General features: G+C 42.0%; 1 protein-coding gene across 1 annotated transcript in view; it reads left to right on the forward strand.

The window, feature by feature from the left end:
• Positions 1-27,584, forward strand: part of WDR27 (WD repeat domain 27) — a 90,531-nt gene that overhangs the window by 42,562 nt on the left and 20,385 nt on the right. Inside the window, exons 17-23 of the mRNA XM_058533974.1 lie at positions 577-666; positions 5,523-5,644; positions 6,758-6,891; positions 10,030-10,127; positions 11,488-11,609; positions 25,955-26,052; positions 27,455-27,557. Coding sequence (XP_058389957.1) covers positions 577-666; positions 5,523-5,644; positions 6,758-6,891; positions 10,030-10,127; positions 11,488-11,609; positions 25,955-26,052; positions 27,455-27,557 — 767 coding nt within the window. The remainder of the gene's footprint in view (positions 1-576; positions 667-5,522; positions 5,645-6,757; positions 6,892-10,029; positions 10,128-11,487; positions 11,610-25,954; positions 26,053-27,454; positions 27,558-27,584) is intronic.

A 27,584-nucleotide genomic window follows, 5' to 3' on the forward strand; every position in this document is an offset into this window, starting at 1 on the left:
CCACCATTTGAGCTCTTTTATCAGAAGTAAACACTGTTTCTGGGTTCTGGATTTTCCTGGCCCTCAGTCCAGTCTATGATTATAGACGTAGGATCCTCAGGTCTGAATTTTATGGGGGACGTCTATAGTTTATTTCCATCCTGTTGTATGGAAACGTTTAGGTGGAACTGCTTAGTCAGATATGCCGCTTAAAGCATTGGTTGATGGGAGGCAGGCTGCCCTCAGCCTCAGGGTGGGCCCCCTGGATTTCTGGTGTCGTAGGTTCCGATCCTGCGCTGACTGTGGACCAGACCGCAACCCCTGGCTCGCCGCTTCCGCTCCCAGTCCTCAGGCTGCTCTTCTGTAAATGAGGTCTCGGGGGAGTGACATGAGGGCTAGCACAGGGCCTGGCCCCTGGGGACTCTCAGTGTCAGTAGTCAGCAGTTGAGTAAGTGCAGTTACCTGTTAGCTTCAGATTTTCTCACTACCCGAGGAAACGAGCATCAAGTTAACTGAACATCCTATACTGTACCTGCTGCAGGTGCGACCCTGGTGACTGAGGATTTTATAAGGGGTATCTCTCACTTTTTTAAGCAGATGATGGACGGCGGCTGGCCTGTGGCTTAGCCAACCACTTGTCACTGGTCTTTGATGCCGATCTTACTGGGACACCTGCTGTTTTTTCAGGTAAAATGTGTCCTAATTTTGGTTAATATAAACTTACAGGTGGGTCTCATTTTGGTCCTGGTTATTAATTGCTAAGGGCCACTTTTGTTTCCTTCAAGACAAGAATGGGAGCTAAGGCTTGCATTGAGGGGATGGAAGGATGAGATTTAATAAACTGGACTCCACTGAGCCCGGCTAAACCAGGCAGAGTGAGGCCAGAGCTCAGGCATTTTCACGACTGGTGCCCGTGGTCAGCGGCCAAACGTTTGCAGGGTTCTAGGGGAGCGGGAGGTTAAATCTCATATAGACGTGTGATGAAATCTGTTGTGAACGTTAGTAGGGTTCGTACAGAGATGTGTTGATAAACATAACAAGGCAAAGCGTTTTTTCAAGTAAGTACATGTGAGATGAGGGCAGCGATGTTGTGTTACCATTTCAGCTTCATGACTCTGACACATGGATTCCTAGTCCTGAAACCTTGAGAAATCTCACTCTTTATTGGGTTCCTGATGCTGCTTGATTCAAAACTCACACTTGGTAGATATTTTAACAACAGAAACACAAGAAAAAACAAAAAGTCTTCCACTAGTCCGTGTGTTTTTGTGAACTGGAGAGGTGAGGAGTTGGTGGAGGAATTAGTGGAAGGTCGTAGCCCCAGGCCAGCGGGGAGGCCACACCCAGCCGTCGACAAGAGCGTCCTCCCACGTTTCTCCAGGTCCCAGACTCAGGCTGGTTCCAGGGTCTGTGGTGGGGTCCCTGACAAGGAAGAAGGAGGGCCCTTCTGACCGGAGACCAAGTCACTGCCTCTTGCATGGTGTCTCCTGGAGCATCTTTATTCCTCATCCTACCAGCCTCAAGCCTGTGTGATTCTAGTATATTCTGTGGCTCTCCAGGCTCAAAACCTTTGCTTCCAGTGCCCTTGTTAAAGGACCTGGCATATGACGGGGAACTCCGCGTGGGTGTCTTTCTGTGCTCAAAAATTGGTATAAATGGTAATTATGTTGGTTTTGGACATTACGTATTTTATTATTGAAAAAGGGCCACTGCTGAATTAAGAAAATGCACTGGATATTTAAACTCATCCTTAAAAAATGTGGGTTCTGTTTTCATTTGGGGAAAGAGTGATTATTACCCACCTTACCCATTCTAGAGCATCATTTCACCTTACGTGGTGAGCTGCTAGCAGTCAGGTAATTCAACTTTGAAAATACGATTGGTTTCTCAACAGTTACCCAGAAAGCAGAAAAATGGGTTATTCCCATCATAATCTAAGACAAATAAAATAAGTATATTCTGGATAATTTGATTGTGGTCAAAATTAGATGCTGAATTAAAATTCACTCCTGGAGAACTCAGCGCTCTGAGTACAACCAGGTGGTGCATCGTGATTTGAAAACCAGTGATCTCCATTGTATTTAATTTAATAAAGGCGTTTACATTTATGCTTCAGAATTTAGAGTGGTTTCCATCAAACGTTGTTGTCTAGTACAAGGATTGTGGGGCACCCCGGTTCTGTCCCTGTGCTTCGTGTGTGCCTGGCACGGAGCAGATGCTCAAGGGCACGGGTGGACGGGTCTGAGCACGTTGAGGGAGAGCCATGCCAGAGGGCGAGGGGTTTGGCAGCTAAATTCTGGGATCAGTCACTCCAGAAGATTAAACTTAATTAAGATTTCATTAAAGATTATGAAATTGTATAAAAACTAATTCTTATAAAAGGATGAAATTAAGCTCCAATGTCTTGCTTCCTGATCTGTCTGGGCTCTGCCGGGTTACTTCCTTGTCACGTGGGGGTGGCGCCCTGGCTCCCAGTCCACGTGGGGCAGTTTGCATCACAGACGCTGTCAGTCCTTTCCCTCCAGCGGGAGCCTGGCCTGGGTGGAGGGGCTCCAGTCAGGGTTCTGCGTCCTGCTCTTTCTGTTTCTGAAGTGCATCACCCGTCGTCCGCAGGGCACGTCGGTCAGTGGGCGGGAGGCCTCCACGTGGTTCTGGTGGGATGGCGTGTGCGACAACGAAATTGAGAGAAGAGCAGGAAGAGGGAGCTGAGCGGCTGGAACTGGGGGCCTGGCTCCAGGGGGACCTAGCTCTCACCCCACAGTGCTGGGTCTGTGACAGGCCCCGAAGTGGTGGCCTCATGTGTCCTGGGTGGAGCCTGGAGGAGAAAGTAGGGTTCCCAGTGTCTCATTTACAGTTGGAGAGGCCTGTCCCTGATGCCCTGAGCTGAAGCACCGTGACGCTTGGAGACCAGCAGAGGGACATCCTTTACAGTGTCTGCGCTGCGAGTCCTTCTGCCTTCGCTGGTGACTTGGCCGTTGTCTGGGTGCCCAGTGATGGCACTATACCCAGTGACCATGTAGTACTAGTTAGTGGTGGCAGGGACAGAAAGACGAGAGGAGGGTATCCCCACTTTCTGGTGGATTACAGCTTAGTTGGGAAGAATTAAACCCAGTTGAGTGGTGATGGCTTCACCATGTGTGTCCCTCTGACGTGTGGCCTCATTGGCCCCTTTGCCGTCTGAGTGAGGTGGTGGTGAACTGAGTTCCCTCATGCGATATGTGAGGAGGGAGCCACTTAGCTGGTGACATGGCCAAGTCCAAAGGTCCCATAGCTAGGGGGGTCAGACCTGTCCACACCTTTCCCTGGGCCGAGGCTCGGCCGCCAGCACCCGACGCTACACGAGGGGTTGTTAAGCCTCAGGAACACTGACCTTCAGCAGAACATCTCAGGCACTCATGACACTTAGAGCCCAGTCTGTCAGCTAAGCAGCTGTGATGGGTGTTCGCAGCCTGACTTGACCAGCCTTAGTGCTTCTCGTAAAACTCCCGGAATTCACACCAGAGGGCAGCAAAGCCATTTCAGATGTTTTTCTGCTCCATAAACTTGAGCTCTAAGTTTTCTTGGGTCATGTTACAGAACTGCGATATATACTATTTATAAATCTTTCCCAGTTCGTCCACTTTTTCCTTGTTGGTTTTCTGACAAGTATGGTATGGTGATATTGCAATTCGTGGTTTAATCTTTAAATTACCGTGTGTACTCACATGCTGAGGCCAACGTGGAGGACGATCTACAGGCGATGAGATCTTGCCGTGGCGAGAATGTGCTCATGGTTGTGCTTACTTATCCTATACAATTTCAGCCACAAAGCGCTTGGACCCGGGAGGTAAAGGGTCGTCATTCTCGAGGCCATGGGTTGCTGTTGTCCAGGATGCAGTGCGTGAAGCGGCAGATGGTGTCCACCGCCCTTCCCAGTGCTTTACAGGGACTTGGGGAAGTGCAGCTTTGCCACAGCACAGAGGTTTCTCCTTCCTGTGTGTCCCCACCTCGCCTGCCCCCCACGGCACCCCACAGTACAGCTCGCTCTGCCACGGACACTGGCACATCAGCACTCCAACCCTGCCCTCTTCCCGTCTCTCATCCTGTTACACAGGATGGTTTTCATTTCCAAAACTCTGAGAAGCCGTCTGTGGCCACCTTGCTTTGCGTCTCCTTGGGCTCATCCACTTCTCAGAGCAGTGGGTGGTGGCGTTGTTAGGGGACGATGTTAGGATTGCCTCCCCTGGAATGATGGCTGGTCTGAGTGGTTAGCAGGGCAAGGAGGGTTCAGAAATCAGCGTGCCTGCAGGCTCAGGAGCCGGAGACACACAGATACCCAGCCAGAAAGAGCAGGGCTGGCAGGTCGGGCCGGTGTGGGAGTGAAGTGGGCGGACAGAAGCACTTACCAGCTCTCTGGCCACAGCGCTCCTGACACTTCATCAAGACCCAGCTGACTGGCTGGGCAGCTCAGAGCTGAGGCAGACGAGGGCCGGGGAGCCTAGCGGGGTGAGACGTGGATGTGCGATCGTGTTGACCAGATGTGTGTCTGGGGTAGTTCAGCCCAGCCCCTGGCGCACACGAGTGTCGCTGCGTGTTAGTCCTTCCCTCTCTTCCTGAGCATCAGTTCATCTTTCTACAAAAGGAGCGGATGCAGTCAATGGTAACTGGGTCCATTATCTGTATGTTTAATTATTCTGACATTCTAATTGCCTGACATGAAGACGGGGTCACATCGTAAGACATGTTTTGGCTGTCTGCCGAATCATGGCCGATGATGGCGGTGACAGAAGAAGTTGGAGAGGGTCATAGTGGCCCAAAGAACAGACTGTAGCTGTCAGTTGAGAACCTCTTTTCAGGCGTTTTGATGAGAAGTGAGAAGCAAGTGAAGATCTCCTTGACCCAGTGATGGGAGACTAACCTCCTTTTCTTCCCCTCTTGACTCGTTCCTTTGTAATCCTATGTATTTCAGAAGCTCTTATGGGGCGTATTAAATAAACTCTGGTTGTTAGTGTGATAGCCGGTGTTCAGTTTCATATTAGAGGGCTGGGCCCTGAGGATACATTCAGACGCCTGAAGACCAGCGCAGTCGCACCATCAGAAATCAGCAGTTCAAAACAGCCACTTTTGTTGTAGACAAAACCATTCAAATCCATCACAACAAATAATCAGATTACATGTGACTATGCTCAGTAAATCCTTTTGACTTTTTCCTTCAATGTTGACAGAATAATAGTTCTTTAAAATGCATTACTGTGAAACCCACGGATTTCTATATATTTTATGTTTCTACATTTTATAAGTTTCTTCTTTTAAAATACACACTCACAAATGCACTGATAATTTTGAACTTCATACTTTAAAAATGTGAATTTTGGCAACACCTCCTTCAGAAACCATATTAAGCCTTTACATGAAGTATAATTCCTGCCCTCAGGCTTCGGTTCCACCTGCATCACTGTAGCTCGGAAATGCCTCCAGCTGGGTCATTTATTCCTGGACGAAGTGCAGTGCTGGTGTGTTGGGTGGAATCCTCGGTCCTTCCTTCCCGTTTCTGTCCCCTGTAGGTCACGACAGGGCAGTGAGCACCGTGTGCTGGAGCCACAACGGCAGGTGGCTGCTGTCCGCTTCCCAGGACGGGACCCTGCGGGTCTGGTCGGTGCGCAGGACGGAACTCGCGTTGTGTCTGGTAATGGGTAATTCCTGTCGGTCCCAGGCAGGGATTTCAAAATGACCAGCCTTGTGATCTCGAGACTGTCAGGTAGTCACAGCTGTCCAAACAGAACTTTCTCCAGGGTCCCATCTCCTGGGACGATTAGATATTGTCTCAAATGTGTGTGTATTTACACACATATGTAATGTGCACATGTGCGTAGCACACAATACACATACATACATCTATGCACATGTGCACATGCATACAGTTAAATATGTCTTACATTCGTGTGGTCTAAAAATGGCAGAACAATTAATGCTAAAATATTGGAATAATTTTAAATATGAATTGGATGTGATTTTATAGTAGAGGTAATAATAATGGCCAAGGGGATATTATGTGGAGGCAGTAGCTTTGGGGGACAAAAATGACTGGTTTCAGTGAACGTAGAGGAGATCATTTGGAAATGAATGAGAAAGGAGAGACAGGAAGGTGACAGTCGTCTTACAGGTGAGGCAGGAGAAGAGGTGATAACAGGAGACCCAGTTTTGATTAATCAGATTGTGAGCTGGTGAATTGCAGATTTTCAAAGATATTGTTAGCTTTTATTTTCTATGAGTCTTGCTGTAAAAAGGGGAGGGAGTCCTAGGAAAACTGACTGAGAGAAAGTTGGTCAGACCTAGGACTGCGCAGGCTGAGGCGTTTGGCAGCAGCTGCAGGTGGAGAAACTTGTTCTAGGCTTGTTAATACCACCAACGGCTCCTACGCCGTAGTGTTGTGGGTTGTGGGGTATAAATGTGAGAGCAGACACCTCAGAACTGCATTTTAAAACGTTTAGAATTTTGGCTTTAATAAAATCCTTGCTACTTAACATGTTTACTGCCAGGTTTCAAATTTTTTTCATTTTTTATAAGTTTTTAAATGGCCAGAATTCAAAACACTCATTATAGTAAAATTTTAATCATATAACGTCTTTTAAAAGTAGGAAGACAAAACAAAAATTGTAAATTGGCTCTAACAAAGTATGTCTATACATTTAGAATGAGTAGATGTTTGGTGTTAAGATGAAAGAACTTCATATTCAGAGCAATAGTGCTTTTTATTAACATTTATTATATTGGTAATAATTACTGATTTGCATTACAGGGCAAAGGCATGTTTTCTAAGCCCATACAGTCTGCACAGTTTTACTACATGGATACCTTCATACTGTTGTCGTCCGGCCCTGAGTGCCAGCTCCTCAAGTATCATGTTGACACCTGCAAAGAGGACCTGAGAAGGTAGGCGGCTTCCCTTCTGCGCCTCTTCTGTCTTCAGTTGGAGAAGCTGGGTCTCAATAGTGAGTTACATGTAAATAAAGTGTTTACACTTACAAATGTCATCCACAACGTGATCATAACCGAGAATTCCTGAGGTTCTAGTGGGAGCTGAAGAACTGGCTTCTCCACATTCAGGGCTTCTCTGAGCTGCCCCTCCCTTCTGGGGCCTGCGGTGTGGTGTAAGGAGGGGACTCGGGCTCAGGAAACTGCACTGTGACTTTGGTTCTTGCAACACGTTTAACTGATGTTATGTGGGACGATTGTTACAATAAAGTTAAAATTATGAAATATTTCATATATACGTAATACTAAATGCCTGCTTAGCTACACCGAACTTTTGCAAATGATTTGTTTCTAAAGTATTTTAAAGAAATAAAACGTCATAGAGAGAATTAGTGACCCGCCCCTCCCCCACCCCAGTCCCGTCCCCTCTGTTCTCTCCTTGAGATTGGTGTGTTTGCTTCCCATCCTTGGTTTTATATTTGCTATATCTCTAGGTTTCATGTAATTTTGAGTGTTTAATGTAACACTCCTTTCTTCATCATCAGAATTACAATTCTGAGATTTATCCATGCTCCTGAACGTGACTTCAGTTTGTTCATCGTAACCACTTTGCAATTTGTACAGTGGGAACGTGCCACAACTTCTTCGCCCATCTCTTGTGGACAGACACCTGGGTGTTTCCGACTTTCCCTTGTTCTAGCAGCACTGCTGGATTTCCTGGTGCACGTCTGGAAGCAGAACTGTTGGGGTGTTTTCAGACTAACCTTCTCCGGTCTTTCCACTGGCGTGAGTTTGGGGCAAGCTGTTGTTTTAGGAACTGAATTGTTATTGGCTGTTGCTGGCCAGGTGTTTGTAATGTCTACTTTTTTGATAGTACAGTTCCCTGAGAACAGGTTACCATGCTTCTGGACTGCTTGCTCACAGTCAAGGGCATGTTTGGGTAACTGCAGCCAAAGCTGGGTCTGGAGATGGCCTTCATGTCCAACTCCTTCCACCCTGGCCTTGCACTCGCTTGCATGGCAAACGGCTTGAGCCCTCGGCGGGTGGTCACGCAGGCTGGGCAGCCTTACCTCCGTGCCCGTCTGTCTGGGCAGCTCCCCTGTAGAAAGGCTTGAGAAGAGCCTGCTCACAGGCCTGCCTCTTGCTCAGCGGCAGCTGCCTCACCCACTTTTACTGGCCTCAGCTGGAGGCGGTGACGAACTTTTTCAAACTGTCAGGGAGTGCTTTGCTGCATTAGCCACCCTGCTGTATGATTCTGAGCGGTTTTTCAGCTTGAATGCACAAATTTATGAACCTTTGTGCTGTCACTGGGCTTCATTCCCAAACCTGCCCTGCGACTCGGCCCCTTTGTCCTCCAAGTCTGTGGGTGGTTGACCCTCAGTTCCCATTTCTCCTGGAGCTGGCTCTCACAGTTGTAGTTCCTGGGACCCCTCTGGACCTGAGGCCTGTCTTGGGCTCGCTGTCACCCTCTGAGCGTTCGGCTCTGTGCAGGACTCTGCCTGTCACAGCCTCAGACCCCTGCCCAGCGTTCACCTCCCTGTGGGAGGTACGGGCTAGTAGCCTGTAGTGTCCTCACCCTTGACTGTCCCAGAGCTTCAGACTCTGAGCCCCTGATGGCTTTGCCCCATCACCCACCTGTACCTGCGTGTGCCCCAGTTCTCACCCGCCTGGGCTAACCTTGGGCATCTCCCCTGAGTCCCTCCTGGGCCAACCCTGGGCGTCTCCCCTGGGCCAAGATCATGTCCTGGAATTGCTAGCAGTTTCTTTTCCTTTATGAAATCATTGTTGGAGTCGGCCCAGTGGCTTAGCAGTTAAGTGCTGTGGGAGATCAAGATTTGGCCACCCTGAAATCTATCTCTTTACCTTGATTGTTTTCTCTGACGGACATTTGACCTCCCCCACTGACTGCCTAAAGAATTTGACATAGTAACTCCTTCCTAGAACAGATCTTCTATCTGATGGCTGTAATATAATGTAAAATAGATGTTACAATAGGAAAGGCACCAACAAGCCCATCTTATCAGAAGTTCTGTCTCTCTGGCCACATTCTCTGGATGGCCCTTTGAGGAGTTGCCAGACAAACATTTACATTTATAAGGGAAATCTCCATTTGTAAAGGTATCTCCCTCTCTGTTTTGGGAAGAGAGGGGATGGCCTCATTTCTAGAGACTTATCAGTGTAGAAGGTGAGGCCTTAAATCTGCATAATAACCTTACTCTTGTTTACTGTGCTTTAGTGGTAATTTCCTGTAACTGACTCCCCCCACCCCCAACATCCTCCTTCGTCATTGACTAAATATGGTATTTAAGACGAAAATTTCTGCTGTTGTGTTGAGAAACGCAGTGTCCCTGCTTTCTCCCATGTATACATGTTATTAAACTTGGTATTATTTTCTCCTGCTAACCTGTCTTGTTAATTATTTGGCCAGCCATAAAAACCTTAAGAAAAGGGGCAGAGGGGGATATTCTCCCTCTTCCCCGACAGTGCGCACACTCTGCTACTGGTGGCACGGGTTCAGATCCCAGGCGTGCACTAACACACTGCTTGTCCGGCCATGCCACAGCAACTAGAAGGATGTGCAACTATGACGTACAACTATCTACTGGGGCTTTGGGGAGAAAAAGGGAAAAAAAAAGGAGGAGGATTGGCTATAGATGTTAGCTCAGGGCCGGTCTTCCTCAGCAAAAAGAGGAGGATTGACATGGATGTTAGTTCAGGGCTGATCTTCCTCATCAAAAAAAATTATATATATTGTTAAGGGTTGTTAAGATCATGTATTTATTAAACCAATGCTAACTGCTTATGTTACCCTTTAGAAAACATTAAGAACTTATGTTTAAATGGAAATATAGATAATTTATAACCAGTTGGATTTCTCCTTAAGTATACATAATTATTTTAGAATTAAGAGAAAAATTTGCTTTCTTGTAGACAGGAGTGAATTATTTTTGGCTATCTATAGTGATATTTTTTCATGAAATCTTCCTAAAGGAAGGATATGAAAACTTTTTTTCATTTTCAATTTTTTTAAAGGTAGAATGCTTAGTTGTAGTGCAAGGGAGACCGAAAGATTGATCATCTTTGTTTTTCTTCCAGGTATAAACAGAAGAGCAGGTGCAAAGCCGTGTTCAGCCTCCGTATGACGGATGCGGTGGAGATGACCAGCTTATCGGCAGTAAACGACTTCTACTCCTGTATCCTTTCTTCTCCGTCCTCTCGTGTCTCCACATCCTGAGTGTCATCCTTCCAGCAAAGCATCTGTGAGTGTCTGAGTTCCAGGCACTGTGTTGGACAGTGGGCATTCAGAGAGCTCACCGTCTTCCGGAGTAATTAATTCTATGTGTAGTAAGTTCATCTCAATAGTGAAAACAGCCTCAAAGGAAAAGTAAAACCAGATGCAACAGAGCGTGTGGCATACAACAGGACACTCTAACCTGGTGTTTCTGGTCTGTCACTTGTTGAGTAGGCTGTTGTCACTTAGTACATTTTAAAATAAACCTCTGTGCTTACGATAGGCACCCCAGCAGGTGTGGTCGAATATGGAATTCAGTCCCAAACTTTAATTTTTGAGTTTTTATGGCTAATATCATCCCTTTTGATTAAATAAGCATTGATTTTAATTTATTAGAAGCAAAGCTCTGATCCTCTGGAATTCATTTAATAAAATTTTAATTTATTCAAAGGTCTAAGTTAAATTTTTCTGAAGTTTTATAGTTGAAATTTCAGAAAGACTGATATAAGGTATTAGAGGTTCTAGTATATTTTAGTTAGAAATGTGATATTTTTATGCTAGAATCTCTTGCTAAAAAAACCCCAGAATGCCACCTAGCAGAAACATGTGGTTCTGATGATTCCAGCCTTGCATGATGGTCTCTCCTATGTCGGTGTTAGCACTGGGTTTATTGTTGACTCTAGTACTCTTTCTACTATGGATACTTTTTGTGACCATATTCTGGGCTAAACATTGAAGATGGGGTAGTTCTGGTGGTCACATGACCCCTAAGTTCCTGAATTGTCCCTCATACACCAAATTTATAAAGTTTATTACACTACGTACTGTGCTACGTTGTGCGCCTTGTCCTCTCACTCACATGGCCTGTTCAGGGGACGCCGTCTACTTTATGGTTTTATTGTCTATTCTTTAGTTCAGATCTGTCTTCTGAGCCCAACACCTATATATTTGACTGCTGTTCCATCTCTTGATTTGGGTATTTTCTGGACGTCTCAAACCTCATTTACCTGTAAGTGGGACTCTTGCTCCCCCACCATGAAATCTGCACTGCCTGGGGTCTCCCTCCTCAAAATCTCACCTCTCAGGGTCTCCCCATCGTCCTCACCAGCCCCTCCACTGCCCACCGGCTCTTGCCAACTGCCTGGGACCAGACAGGGGAGCAGGGCTGTGATTAGGGCTTCTCCTGAGGGGCTTCAGAAAATTGTAACTAGTTATCTGTTTGTGCATCTTCTAGTGTTGCAAAACTTATTAATAGAATAAATAGGACCATTCACTCCCTGTGAGTGGATTGTTGAGAGGAGTTCCCTAACTAAAGCCCACAGACATTGTGCTGGCCGCCGGCCGAAACAGGACTTTGGAAGTTTTCGACCTCAACGTGGGCCGCAGTGCGGCCCTCATAGCAGGAGTCCATTCACGGCCTGTCCACCAAATTTGTCAAAATAAAGTGAGTTGTTTTTTTTTTTAATTGAGGTCATATTGGCTGATAACATTGTATAAATTTCAGGTGTACATTTTTATATTTCAGACTCTGTATAGACTGCATCGTGCTCACCACTGAGTCTAGTTTTTATTCGTCACCATACATATGTGCCCATTTACCCCTTAGCCTTCCCCCCCCACCCCCTCCCCTCTGGTAACCACTAATCTGTTCTTCTTATCCATGTGTTTGTTTATCTTCCACATATGAGTGAAATCATATGGTGTTTGTCTTTCTCTGTCTGACTTCGCTTAACATCATACCCTCAAGGTCCATCCATGTTGTTGCAAATGGCATGATTTTGTCTTTTTTTATGGCTGAGTAGTAATCCGTTATGTATATACACCACATCTTCTTTGTCCAGTCATCAGTCGATGGGCACTTGGGCTGCTTCTACGTCTTGGCTACAGTGAATAATGCTGCAATGACCATGGGGTGCATAAGTCTCTTTGAATTGTTGATTTCATGTTCTTTGGATAAATGCCTAGTAGTGGGATAGCTGGATTATATGGTATTTCTATTTATAATTTTTTGAGAAATCTCCATACTGTTTTCCATAGTGGCTGCACCAGGTTACATTCCTACCAACCGTGTATGAGGGTTCCTTTTTCTCCACATCCTCTCCAACACTTGTTATTTCTTGTCTTGTTAATTATAGCCATTCTGACAGGTGTAAGGTGGTATCTCATTGTAGTTTTGATTTGCATTTCCCTAATAAGTAGTGATGTTGAACATCTTTTCATGTACCTGTTGGCCATCTGTATATCTTCTTTGGAAAAATGTCTTGTTTATATCCTCTGCCCATTTTTTGATCGAGTTGTTTGTTGTTTTGTTGTTGAGTTGTACGAGTTCTTTATATACTTTGGAAATTAACCCCTCGTTGGATATATGATTGTCAAATATTTTCTCCCAGTTGGTGGGTTGTCTTTTCATTTTGTTGATAATTTCCTTTGCCATACAGAAGCTTTTTAATCTGATGTAGTCCCATTTGTTTCTTTTTTCTTTTGTTTCCCTTGCCTGAGTAGACATGCTATTCAAAAAGATACTGCTAAGACCGATGTCAAAGAGTGTACTGCCCATATTTTCTTCTAAGAGTTTTATGGTTTCAGGTCTTACTTTCAAGTCTTTAATCCATTTTGAGTTAAGTTTTGTGTATGGTGTAAGATAATGGTCTTCTTTCATTTTTTGCATGTGGCTATCCTGTTTTCCCAACGCCATTTATTGAAGAGATTTTCCTTTCTCCATTGTATGTTCTTGGCTCCTTTGTCAAAGATTAGCTGTCCATAGATTTGTGGTTTTATTTCTGCGCTCTCAATTCTGTTCCTTTTATCAGTGTGTTTGTTTTTCGGCCAGTACCATGCTGGTTTGATTACTATAGCTTTGTAGTATAATTTGAAACCAGGGAGTGTAATACTTCCAACTTTGTTCTTTTTTCTCAGGATTGCTTTGGCTATTGGGGGTCTTTTGTCGTTCCATATAAATTTTAGGCTTCTTTGTTCTATTTCCTTGAAGAATGTCATTGGGATTTGGATTGGGATTGCATTGAATCTGTAGATTACTTTAGGTAATATGGACATTTTAACTATGTTTATTCTTCCAATCAATGAGCATGGAATATCTTTCCATTTCTTTATGTCTTTTTTGATTTCTTTCAATAATGTCTTATAGTTTTCAGTGTATAGGTCTTTCACCTTCTTGATTAAATTTATTCCTAGGTATTTTATTCTTTTTGTTGTGATTGTAAATGGGATAGTGTATTCTTGACTTTGCTTTCTGCTAGTTCGTTATTAGTGTATAGAAATGCAACTCATTTTTGTATGTTGATTTTGTTTCCTGCAACTTTACTGTATTTGTTGGTTATTTCTAATAGTTTTCTGATGGACTCTTTAGGATTTTCTTATATGGAATCATGTCATCTGCAAATAGTGACAGTTTCACTTCTTCCTTTCCAATTTGGATCCATTTTATTTATTTTTCTTACCCAATTGCTCTGGCTAAAACTTCCAGCTCTATCTTGAATAAAAGTGGCAAAAGTGGGCATCCTTGTCTTGTTCCTCTTCTCAGAGGAATGGCTTTCAGTTTTTCTTCATTGAGTATGATGTTGGCTGTGGGTTTGTTATAAATGGCCTTTATTACATTGAGATACTTTCCTTCTATACCCATTTTTGAGAGGTTTTATCATAAATGGATGTTAGATATGGTAAAATGCTTTTTATGCATCTATTGAGATGATCATGTGATTTTTATTCTTCATTTTGTTAATGTGGTGTATCACGTTGATTGATTTGCAGGTGTTGAGCCACCCCTGCAAGCCTGGAATAAATCCTACTTGATCATGGTGTATGATCCTTTTAATGTATTGTTGTATTTTATTTGCTAGTACTTTCTTGAGGATTTTTGCATCTATGTTCATCAGCAATATTGACCTGTAATTTTCTTTTTTGTATTTTGCCCCTGTCTGGTTTTGTTATCAGGGTAATGTTGGCCTCTTGGAATGAGTTAGGAAGCTTCCCCTCCTCTTCCAATTTTTGGAAGAGTTTGAGAAGGATAGGTATTAAGTCTTCTTTGAATGTTTGGTAGAATTCACCAGGGAAACCATCTGGTACTGGACTTTGGTTTTTTGGGAAGTTTTTGATTTCTGTTTCAATCTCTTTGCTTGTGACTGGTTTATTCAGATTTTCTATTTCTTCTTGGTTCAGTTTTGGAAGGTTGTATGATTCTAAGAATTTATCCACTTCTTCTAGCTTTGTTGGCATATAGCTTTTTATAGTATTGTCTTATAATCCTTTGTATTTCTGTGGTGTCTGTTGTAATTTCTCCTCTTTCATTTCTGATTTTATTTATTTGAGTCTTCCCTCTTATTTTCTTAGTGAGTCTGGCTAAAGGTTTGTCAATTTTGTTTATCTTCTCAAAGAACCAACTCTTAGTTTCATTAATCCTTTCTATCTTTTTTTTTTTTTTTTAGTTTCTATTTCCTTTATTTTTGCTCTGATTTTTATTATTTCCTTCCTTCTATTGACTTTGGGCTTTTTTCTTCTTTTTCTAGTTCTAACTATAGGGTGAGCTTGTTTATTTGAGATTTTTATTGTTTGTTGAGTTAGGCCTGTATTGCTATAAATTTCCCTCTTAGTATCACTTTTGCTGCATTCATTAAGAGTTGGTATGTTGTGTTTTCATTTTCATCTGTCTCCAGGTATTTTGTAATTTCTCCTTTGGTTTCTTCATTGGTCCAATAGTTGTTCAGTAGCATATTGTTTAGTTTCTACATATTTGTGGCTTTCCCAGATTTTTTCTTGTAGTTGATTTCTAGTTTCATAGCATTGTGGTCAGAAAAGATGCTTGATATGATTTCAGTTTTCTTAAATTTATTGAAGCTTGCCTTGTTTCCCAACGTATGGTCTATCTTTGAGAATGTTCCATGTGCAGTTGAGAAGAGTGTGTATTCTGCTGTTTTTGGATAGAATGTTCAATTTATATCTATTAAGTCCATCTAGTCTAGTGTTTCATTTGAGGCCACTGTTTCCTTGTTGACTTTCTATCTGGGTGATCTATCCATTGATGTAAGTGGGGTGTTAACGTCCCCTGATATTATGATGTTGCTGTCAGTTTCTCTCTTTAGATCTGTTAATAATTGCTTTATATACTTTGGTGCTCCTGTGTTAGGTACATATATATTAATAAGTGTTATGTCTTCTTAGTGGAATGTCCCTTTTATCATTATACAATGCTTATTTTTGTCTCTTGTTATCTTTTTTATCTTGAAGTCTGCCCTGTCTGATATAAGTATGGCTACACCAGCTTTCTTTTGCTTGCCATTCACTTGGAGTATCCTCTTCCATCCCTTCACTCTGAGCCTATGGTTTTGTCTATAGTTTGTCTTTAGAGCTTAGATGTGTTTCCTGGAGGCAGCATATTGTTGAGTCTTATTTTTTAATCCATTCAGCCAAAAATGAGTGGGTTTTTTGACAGTACACATCATTTGTAAAACTTTATGTTTACAGTGTTTACATGCAAGTGTTAGATACAAATGCATGATGCAATTTTATAACAGTTTGCTACTGAATTCAATGTTAATTTTTATTGTTCATTAAATTATTCCAAGCTTTGATGTTTGACCTTAGAAAATATTTTAATATCATGTTGAATGTTAATTTTTGTACTTTGGTCTTGGGTTATTTTATGGGCCTACTTTTTGACTTTGCTAGTAATACATTCTCACTTAAAACTTGATGGAGGGTTTGGGTGTTTTAAGCACTAACTAGATTGAATGACAATCATGTAGATCCTGCAGGAATGTGAAGCAGCCTTCATAAATCGATAGCTTCTCTTTTCTGCTAGTCCATTTTGACAGAGAAATAGTTTAAAAATACCCACAGCTGAGGGTTAAAGATTTGGGATTAGAGGAAGTGGCCATTTTGATGAATTCATTGTCTCATGGTTTAGTTCAAAAGACATTTTGTTACCCAGAAGAGCATCTAAAAGACTTGTGAACAAAACTTTTGTTTTCAGGACTACAGCTCCGATTTTTATTTTTGATATATTTGGAATGGCTTTCCAAAATTAGGGTTTAATTTATAATGCCTTCTGCATTATGCATTATGATCCAGGGATATGAGTTTTTTGTGTGTGTGTGTGAAGAAGATTAGCTAACATCTGTTGCCAATCCTCCTCTTTTTGTTGAGGAGGATTGGCCCCCAGCTAACATCTGTGCCCATCTTCCTCTACTTTATATGTGAGACTCCTGCCACAGCACGGCTTGATAAGCAGTGTGTAGGTCCACACCCAGGATCTGAAACTGTGAACCCCGGCCCACCCAAGTGAAGTGTGTGAACTTAACTACTATGCCACCGACTGGCCCCAACAGGGGTAGCATTTTTTAAAAGTGAAGTCTTACTATATTGGTTAAAAAGACTGTTATCCACAGTTTTGATACCTTATTCCAGGCTCACTTTAAATTTCTGTTTAATAGGGCAGGTATGGTCTGATAATCTGTGAAGTTTTGTAACTGGCTTGAGTGGGAAAGAGCACAAATTCTGGACCACGACTTGAATTCTGTTGAAGCAGATGTTGTTCCAGTGTTCCTGCAGACAAATGGGACCTGGAAACGCTGGAGCCAGAGCAAGACTTTTTCAGGGGTGCAGTGGGGGAGGCCCCTGGGTTCTGAGCCAGAGCAGGCCTGAGGCTCAGTGTCCAGGTCCCTGTGAGCTGTCAGTCTGGATGTGGCCGTGGGGGGGGAGGGGTGCAGTAAATCAGCCCAGGTCAGAGGCAGAGCTTTGGGACAGAGGGCGGGAAAGAAGCCTGGAGGGGCTGTCTGGGGTGGAGGAGCAGACCTGCAGGGCGCGGTGTCATTTATTCACTTTCTGTGGGGCTTCCTTGGTCTTGGACGGCAGGCCTTTGAAGACTCAGGAAGGCGTCTTATCTTGACATTCTTTTCCAACGTTATACCCTTGGAGATTAATTAATCAGGACATTTCAAATTATGATAGGAGAAGGTTTTTCTGGTTTTTATAATGCTACAGAGAATATCAGCTTGGAGAGAGTTGTTGAAGAAAAGATTATTATTTTTCTTCAATCTTTTCTGCATCTTCCTTTATTTGTACAGAATATTATTACATAAAAACAGACACGTATTTTAAACACTGTGCAGTACGTCTGCCAGATAAATGAAGGAATCCCTTTGAAGAATTTTGTAACTGCTTTATGAGGCCAATAAAACAGCAAACCTCAAAAACGGAGAGCATGCTCGTCACACCAGCTGTGTGTGTGAGGATACTCTGTGTTTTCACGTCACGTCTCCTAGGAGGGCTGTGAAGAAAGGGAGTCGGCTTGGGAGTTGATGGCAGGAATAGGCACGCTGCTTTGTATTCAAGAGCCATGATCTTATGTGGCTCATTTGACAGTTAGATCTGTAAAGACTGGGTTTAAGATTGATTATCAGGCCTTATATATTTCTGGGCTTGTAAAAAAATTTGATAATTGAGTCATATATTTAAAATGATTGTTAAAATGATTGTTAGCCTAATACCTGTCTTATTTTTTAGGTATTATGATTTCTTTTAAATTCAAGTGCAACTCAATGAGGTATTGATAGGCAATATTTTGACGCAGAATCTGAAAGGATAAGTCTGACTTGCTTAATTTGTTTAGGGAAACTTTTGAGACAAAGGCGGTTGACTTCCAGACACTTCAGTGCCGGTTGGTATTCTGGTGGCCTCTGTGGCACCTAGAACCATCATCTATACGTAGACTCTGCTGTAGTATTTGCTGATAAAATCACAACTGTTGCCAACAGAGAGACAAGGATGCAATCTTTATGTAGCAAACGAAATGTAAATGCAGAGCACAGTGGGATTCTTGAAAAGACTCATCAACACATAGATTTTTAGGGGTTAAATTTTGACAAATACCATTTAAAAATATTTAATGCCCTTAATGTTTAATGTATTATTCTCAAAATGTAATACAAAAAATTTATCTAAAGACTTCTAACATTCAAGGGTCTCTCTTGACGTGTTATGAAGTTGTATGCTTGGTGAGTTTTCCTACAGTTTCTGTGAGTCTTTAATAAATTCAATGAGAATTGACTAAATTTACCAAATATTGCCATTCTTGAGTTAAAATGTTTCAATCGTGAAGATAAACATAAATCTCGTGTGATGTTCCTTTAATGTTGTAAATGTTACGTTTAAGATATATTTCTTACCAGGCTTTCTGACACTTGCTACTTCTTATCTCTAAAGTTTTAGGAATTATTAGAAAAAAGTTTCTTTGTTCATTTAATTTTTGAATTTATCGTACATGACTCTTATTAAGGGTGGTCATTTCAAAGCTGATTATCATCATTATCATCACCATTTCTTGAGTGTAGAAAATGGCCTGTCAGCATCTTCATTATAAATCCCTATTTTCTTTTCTTGTTACTCGCTCTATTTATTTTCTTGAGAGTTTATCACAGAGTCATGAAAACTTGGTCTAGGGGCCGGCCGTGTGGCATAGTGGTTAAGTTTGGCAGGTTCCGCTTTGGCAGCCTGGGTTTGTGGGTTCGGATCCCGGGCATGGACCTATACCACTCTTCAGCCATACTATGGTGGCGTCCCACATACAAAATAGAGGAAGATTGGCATAGGTGTTAGCTCAGGGCTAATCTTCCTCAGCAAAAAAAAAAAAAAAAAAAACAACTTGGTCTAGATTGACACTTAGCATATTAGAGCTCATTCTGAGATTTTTTTTTTTTCAATTTGATTCCCAAATTTGTTTTAAATTGTTTCAGCTGTTTAAGTTACAAATGCAAAATATAACTTTGCAGTTTTAAATGCTCATTTACTTATAACATAAGAAGCAAAGCCCTGGCTTTAAAATAATGGTAAAGACCATTCTTTTAAACTTAGCTAACCAGTTTTTCTCATGTTTTCAAGAGAAGTTATTTCATTTTGAAAAATAATGTGATGCTGTTTTGTCTGATATCTTGGAATTTTCTTGTTTCCTTTCCTCTCTGTTCCCATTTCATAATAGAAGATTTTTTAAACTTTCTCATTCAATACTTTTCTCTGTTACAAGGATTAAATAAGATAATGTATATAACTCTCTTAGCACATGCTAAGTTCATTAAATGGAAACTATTATTCTTATTTTTTAAATATAAATTTATGAAAGCTAGTGAGCATTGCCTTAGAAAACTCTTACTTTTCAAATGCACCTAATTTCACACAATTCCTTCGTTCCCATGAGTGTTAAGGATAAATGCACAGGGATTTGCTATCTGCAGTAGAAGATCAGTGGATCAATTAGATATGATTCTACTTTCAAAGAAATCGCAACATAGAAGGTGGTGGATGTGGACATGGATAACGTTTATACACAGTTGGCTCCCGTAAGCACTGTGAAATGATATGAAAGGGTCCACCAGAGCAATGAGGACGGAAACCTTTATTCTGTCGTGGGAAGATTAGCGCAGGCTGCATTTGACTGGAGTTATACTTTCTTACACGTCTTGAACAATGTGCAGGGCAGTGCTCTTTTGAGGAGGCGCACCATATAAAATGAGTTGTTTCTTTTAAAGTCTTCCTGTTTTTATGGCTCTGATATAAATAATAAGTAATAGTAGATTTTACATGAAACTTTGAGGAGATTCAGTTTTATCAAGATCTTGTTTTCTAAGTTCTCTTTTATCTCTATAATAATTCAACCAAAATAACCCCAGGGGGTAAGGTGGTTGCAGACCACTCTTGGGCTGAACCGTTAATTCAGTACCTGTTCCTAATTTAATAACACGGCTAAATCTGTCAGTGCTCATTTCAACTTCTCCCACCTTAAAGCTGGTGTGTGTGTGTACACATGTGCACACACTCATGTGTATCCATGTATGTGTATATCTACATACGTGTGCACATATTCAGGTATGTGTGGATATGTGTGTGTATGTGAAAGCATATGTGTGTGTATGTGAAAGCATATGTATGTGTATGTGTATACACATGCATGCACACATATATTTGTGTATATGTGCCTGTGCATATAAACGTGTGCTTGTGAACATGTGTGTGTAGCCATGTATGTGTGCAGCTGAGGTGCAAGCCCTTCACAGTTGGGGTGTATATGTGTACGCCTGTATATGTGTGTGCATGTGTGTGCGTGTATCTATCTGTGTGTAATAACCTATCTATTAACAAATTCATTTAAACATGTATGTTAGCAACCACTTTGTACCTGGCACTGTTCCAAGCACTGGGATATGTGACCGAATGAGAGAGCAAAGTACTTACCCTTGAGGAATTTGTACTCTTCAAAAGAAAGAAGCAAGTGGTTCCATACGATGTTGGATACCCTGTGTGTAGGCTCCTCCAGGGAGCCCTCTCTGATGAGGTAATGTTCGTGGCAGGCACATGAAGTAGGGAAGGTGTGCATTGAGGGAGCAGTGTCCAGGAAGTGGGCTAGTGGTCGTCATGTTCGGACCCGTGTGGCAAAGCCAAGGGAGGAGGAGTTGGACTGGCTGGAGCCTGGCTGGGGGCAGGGGACAGTCCTTTGGGCTTGTAGGCCCTGGTCAGATATTGGGTTTTATTTTGAGTGAGGGACTGCTGTCATAAAGGTTGACCTCACAATGCTTTGGTGAGTGTGTGTGAATGATACATACATAAATGTACATGCAGACCCAGGGAGGATCAGAATTGTGCTGCACGGGTCCCAACTGTAAAGGCTTGCCCCCCAGCTGTGAAGGCTTGTGCCCAGCTGTGAAGGGTTTGCAACCACCTGTGAAGCCTTGGCCTGTAGCTGTGAAGGCTTGCCCCCTAGCTGTGAAGGCTTGCTCGCAACCATGAAGAGCTTGCACCCAGCTGTGAAGGCTTGGACTCCAGCCGTGAAGGCTTGGACTCCAGCCGTGAAGGCTTGCACCCCAGCTGTGAAGGGCTTGCATCCAGCTGTGAAGGCTTGCACCCCAGCTGTGAAGGGCTTGCACCCAGCTGTGAAGGCTTGGACCCCAGCTATGAAGGCTTGCACCCCAGCTGTGAAGGGCTTGCACCCAGCTGTGAAGGCTTGCACCCCAGCTGTGAAGGGCTTGCACCCAGCTGTGAAGGCTTGCACCCCAGCTGTGAAGGGCTTGCACCCAGCTGTGAAGGCTTGGACCCCAGCTGTGAAGGCTTGCACCCCAGCTGTGAAGGGCTTCCACCCAGCTGTGAAGGCTTGCACCCCAGCTGTGAAGGGCTTGCACACCAGGCGTAAAAGGTTTACACCCCACCTGTGAAGGGCTTGTGCTCATGCTCTGTACTCTCTGCAGGGGTGCACTGTGGCTGGGCAAACCATGTTTCTGCTTTGCCAGCTGCTCCCTGTGAGTTCCCCCACACTGGGTACCATAGAAGGAGACCAGCAGGCTGGAGAAGGAAGAAGGGACTTGCTGCTTCGGATTCTCCTCCTGCTCCTGACAAGTGGGGCTTCTTCACCCTGGTGGCAGCAGCTCCGTGAAGCAGCTGTAAACCCAAAATTCAGATTGTCAATCTTGCAGAATCAAGGGCTCTGCACCCCCACCCTGAGCAGCAGCACCAGCCAGGCAGGGCCTCCCCTCAGGGATGTGGGGGACTCACCCTCCCAGCTCAGAGACCCCAGCACCAGCTTCTGAGATTCACCCTCTGTTCTGTGTGTTCCCGGCCCCACGGTGATGGTGTGTCCTGCGCTTGCTGTCCTAGCATGCTCCTCACTCATTCAGGAGGGAACAGCTTCATGTGACAGTGCTTTAGATTAAACTCCCTCTGCTCAACTATCTGCAGTGGCTTCGACTCCTGCCTGGACCCTGGCTCTGAGGCTGATGTCTTGACAATGGACTCAAGGGGGCGGGGCACAGGGAGAAGTCAGGGGCTGCTGCAATAGTCCAGGTGGGAGGGCTGGGCGGTGGCCTATGCCTTAACTTGTCTTCAGACAGTGGTGTGAGGCTGCAGGATGTGTCTCCTTCCCGACGGACGCCTGGGCAATCGGAACTGGCTCTCAGAGACAGCGTCCTACATTTAGAGTGTGCCCTAAAGAAGTCCTAGGACGTTTCATTCCAGATGCTTCAGTGAAGACTGTTTTGGCTCAAGGCAGGCCTGTGAAGAGCCATTGTTGTGTAGATGTGGCCTTCCCTCCCCCTGGGTGACAGTGACCACCTAGGACGCCAATTCAGGGAAAGCTCCTCTCCATTAAAAACTTGTGTCTTTTTGTTAAGAGTTTTAGTGCATTTGCTTTAGGAAACTGCTTAAAATTTCTTCATTGAGTAGCGGCTTATGCAATGACTGAACAGAAGCCGAGTCTACCTCAAATCGATGTGGTCTTTTAGTGACGATTGTGATATTTTGGGAATCGTTGTGGTGTGCTCTTGGATGAGAGCTGTTATATTATGAAAAATAGTTCTGAGGTTTTCAATGGGAAAATAACTAGTTTTACTTCCTGAAAATGAACATCTGAGTGTATATGATGGAATGAGAGGAAAGGGATGTTGGGTTACGGAGGCTCACACTATGTTTTAATAGCTTGTTCCTTCAGGCTGCTCTTAAATTCTTGTCCAGTTACACACATACGGCGAGGCGTGTCAACTAACCACAGCCATAGGGGAGCTGCTGCTCATGCACTGTCGGCCTGCGTGTCCACATCCGGGAGAAGCACAGACTGTGATTGGCCCAAATGCCATATTTCCAGTAAAGTATAAAATAGGTCATTTCTAATTTCTTTTAAGCTTAGTAATGAGCATAGCCACATTCATCATGCATCAGTAATGCTCTTTTGTAAGCATCCTGGTGCACAGTCATTAAAATGATCTCTTCCCAGAGTCACACCGATTGTTTTCTTGGTTAAGTTGGCCATGATAACTTGTTTATCTCATTTCATCATCACATTAACAAGAGGACTGTATACGTCAACAAGTGACGGCCATATTTCCCTATTTTTATATTATGTTTTATATCATTAAATGGTTTATTTTTAGAATGAAACTACATAAATCTTTTATGATTTATTGATGTCTTTAAAAATCATAGGTGTTTTTTCTTTACATATTTTTAAAACTTGACTGGCTATTACTCTTTTTTTCTGTGTCTGAATAAGATATTTGCATTTTTTATGATGTAAATATATAATACTAGACAGCTAATTTGAATTGAAAAAATAAAAAATATGTTTTTTAATGAAACCATTTTATTGCACAAAAAACTTCAGATTTTCAGAAATAATAGTCACTTAAATTGATATGATTGCTTTAAAATATATTATTTCATTAGCTTTAGATCTTGCTGTGCTTGTTTTAATAAAATGATTATTGATACAGATAAAACTCCACTCTCTATCCCTCTCTCTCATTCTTCTTTGATAACCACTACTGACTCTGATGTGAATCTTTCCCAAGTATGCATTAAAAAATATATACGGCATTGTTTAATGTGTCGCACTCTCTGACATAGTGGCATCAAACCATACATGTTTCTCTGTAAACTGATTTTTACTCCACATTACATGTATGAATCTTATCCATTTTTATACGTTTCTAATATGTGCATTTAAGCCTCTAAATTTCCTTCTGAATACTGCTTTATTTGCACTTTGCAAGTTCTAGCATATGGTACTTTTATTATTTAGCACTAAATATTTTATAATTTTCATCATGAATTTTTTCAACCTAGGCTTTATTTAGATGTGTGCTTTCAGATTTCCACATGTATGAGCTCATTTTTGATAATATTTTTTGTTACTGATTTCTAATTTTATTGCGTTGTGTTCAGAGCACATGCTCGATATAGCACTGATTTCCTTGGTATCTGTTGAGATTTTTGTATTATTGGGAAACTTGGCTCTCTGGTTCATTTTTATAAATATTACATGTGTGCATGAAAAGGACGTGTTCTTGCTGACCATTGAATGCATGTTCGCATACACGTTCATTGGCCCGACCTTAGTCGTTGTATTCAAATTATTCAAGTTTCCTGATTTTTTATATGCTTGACTTTTTTTAATTAGTGAGAGAAATGTATTAACATCCCCTTCTACAATTGTAATCTTGTCAATTTCTTCTTATAATTCTATTAATTTCTGCTTTATGTATTTGCAGGCTGTATTGTTAGGTATATTTCAGTTCAGACTTCTTATATTTTCAAGTTCAGTTGTTCCTTTTATCATTTTTAGAAACTATTTCTAATTAGGTGTTCTTTGCTTTACATCTGTTTTTTCTAGTACTTATATAATCAACCTTGCCTCCTTTTACTTCGGATATGCTGTTTTTCTCCCCACCCTTCACATTCAACCTTTAAAAATAATATGTTTTAAATGTTTTTCTTGAAATCCAATCTAAGAGTCTCTTCTACTTGCTGAGTTTAGTCTATTTGCAATTATTATGATCACTCATAACATTTGATCTTATTTTGTGCTTTCCTTTCCACCTTTTAAAAGAAAAACTTCTGCACTTTCTATTTATCATGAATTTTCTTTGCTTCTTCATTTCTTTTTCCTCAGCCTCTATTGGATCGATCAAAAATTTTTTTAATTCTCCTTTTTTTCCCTTGAAAGTTTTGACCATTGTATATTTTTTCTATTCTATTCCGTTTTTTTTTTACTGTTCAGCTTCAAGAAACTAGCAATGTTGTAAGGTATTGTAGCTATGCAATCATCCCTCTGTCTGTCCTTCTGTTAAACTAGATCTTTATTTCCTTCTTCTTATACTCAGTGCCTTATGAAGTCCCAACATTTAGTAGACGATCTCTAAAAGTCTGTTGAATGTCTGTTGAATTGTTTGTGTGTTATATCACGAGTTATCAAGCTCTCCAACCCAGTCCTAGTTTGTGGAACACTAAGCTATGTTGATCTTAGCTGTGTGGCAATGAATGGACCCATCTGTATGTCATGTTTCTCACTGAAAATGAGTATAAAACAGTTTATACTTCATAAGTTTGTTGAAAGGATGAAATGTAAAGTGTTTAGAATGCTGTCTGGCACAGAGTTAAAACTCAATATAAATATTAGTTTGTTATTGTTACTATTGAAATAAGGCCTATTTATGTAGGCCTTTATTTCCTGTTTGTAAATGAAAAACCACTTCTAGGTGTGTGTATATTTTAAACATAAATGTTTGTGGATATAGATATAGTTCATTAAATTTGTCTTAATATTTTGGATATTCTTGACATAGAAAGAAGACGGAAATCATTATGAACCACAATGTATTTAGGTAATGTCTGGGGCCAATTGGTTCTGTAGACGGAGTGCTGGTCAGTTCCACTCCATGAGACATTTTAAATCACTACAGCGTTTCTTCTGACAGCAGCGTGGGGAGGTGGGCATGCCAGAGTGCCTTGATGATCAGGTCAGAGGCAGGACCTCAAAGGGACCAACATCTGAGGTGACACATGCTGGGTTTCACCCGAGGCATCGCACAGGCACCTGCTCAGAGTGTCTGAGTTTGATAATCGGCAGATTAATAACTGACCTCAAACTGTAAATACCTATTAAGGGCATCTTTCAGATAATTTATTGAATATGGATTATGATCTATACTTTAGATCATTTTGGTGATAAATTTTGGTGTATTAATATCGTAGTCTTTTGATCTTTACCATTTGTAGTTCTATAACTTTCAGTGGCATTACATATAGATAAAACATGCATCAATGGTTCTTAAGGTCAAAATGTGCTGTTAGTAACTACTCACATGGAAGTTTTTGGAGTCCAACTCTGAAACTGATATAAATAAGAAAAAAAGTTTGCGTTAATTTCTTACTTTACATTCAATGTTGTTTGATATCATTAGTCTGATGTTTATTAAGTCAGCCTTTAAAAATACAACTAGATTTTTCCCCTTACAATTATAGGGATCGTCATTTACGACCCGGCAATCTCAGGTTTATAATCTTTTCACAACCACAGCCGTTGGTGATGGGATAAGACTGTGGGACTTGAGAACCCTGAGGTAAGGCCGTCCTGTTCGCAGATTGCAGTTGGAGGTGAAGCTAGAGAGACCACATAAAACGTGTTTCTAGGAGAGCTCATAAAGCACTTAGCTTTATCTATAACCTCAACTTGATCATTTTTTCCAAATATGACAAGGTTGTGGTGAATCTATTCATACTGACCAATCTAAGAAAAGTCTGATTTATACAGAGAAAAGGGCACATAAATTTGGAATGGTAAAATAACAGGTGCTGGTCTTTCCTCTGCTACGTGTGTGACATGTGACCCCTGAGTGTCAGAGATGCACAGGGAGGCAATCAGATGCCCTTAACTACAGTGACATCTATGTATATTCTGATAATTATATTATGGCAAATAATCACTAAATATATAATGTATATAAGAAAATATAATAAATATTTATGTATGTGTGTATGCATGTATATATATTCACAGGGGCAAAATTAGCGGTGTCTTTGCTCTTCTCTTTAATCACAGAACAAGTATAAAAGCCTCCGAGGTTCACCAGTGTCGTGACTACAGGGGATGTTGCCCACCCCCCAGGGCATCTTGGGGGGCTCTCTGTTGACATCATCGTGCCCCTGGAGCCCATCCCAGTACTGTTAGATGCTTGCAAAGGCTTTCTCAGGAAGGCTCAGGCTATCCCGAACGGTGTCGGAGATTTTCTCAATATAACTAACAACAACTCCCTGACATTTTTTACAATAAAGAAATTTTATATAGCACTTTATAAATAGTCATTGTGAAACTTAACCAGCCTTGATAGAATGTTGCACCTCCCAAAAGTCTTTCAATCATTGACCCAAATAATTTATGATTTTAAAAGGTTTGTTTTTATATTTTTAAAGATCCCTAGAATATGTTAATCATTTAATATTCTTCATATATAAAAGGTTCATTTAGTGTCAGTTTGGTTGTCTTTGTGAATTTGTGATTTTGAAAAGCGTTTTATTTACATTTAAAGATCTCCAGAATAACCTGCTTACCGTGTAATAATCCCCTCATAAAAACGTTTCATCAGGGTCTGGCCCAGTGGCGCAAGCGGTTAAGTGCGTGCGCTCCACTGCAGCGGCCTGGGGTTCGCAGGTTCGGAACTCTGGGCGCGCACGATGCACTGCTTGTCAAGCCATGCTGTGGCAGCGTCCCATATAAAGTAAAGGAAGATGGGCATGGATGTTAGCTCAGGGCCAATCTTCCTCAAGGGAAAAAAACGGGGCGGGGAGGATTGGCATCGGATATTACCTTAGGGCTAGTCCTTCTCACAAAAAAAAAAAAAAAAAAATTCCTTCACTGCTGGTTTGCTCATTTTTGTGAGGAAAAGCAACAAGTCAGTATCTTTCTCCTAATATGTGTTAAAAATTAAACAATCCTCTTTTCTCCTGCTGTTTTACTCCTCGTAGGTGTGAGCGCCGTTTTGAAGGTCATCCGAGCCGCTGTTATCCCTGTGGAATGGCTTTTAGCCCTTGTGGACGATACGTGGCCTGCGGTGCTGAGGACAGACACGTATGTTGGTCTCTTGTCGTAGGGATC

This window comes from Diceros bicornis, chromosome 39, assembly GCF_020826845.1.
Source record: "Diceros bicornis minor isolate mBicDic1 chromosome 39, mDicBic1.mat.cur, whole genome shotgun sequence".
In the NCBI taxonomy this organism is placed as follows: domain Eukaryota; kingdom Metazoa; phylum Chordata; class Mammalia; order Perissodactyla; family Rhinocerotidae; genus Diceros; species Diceros bicornis.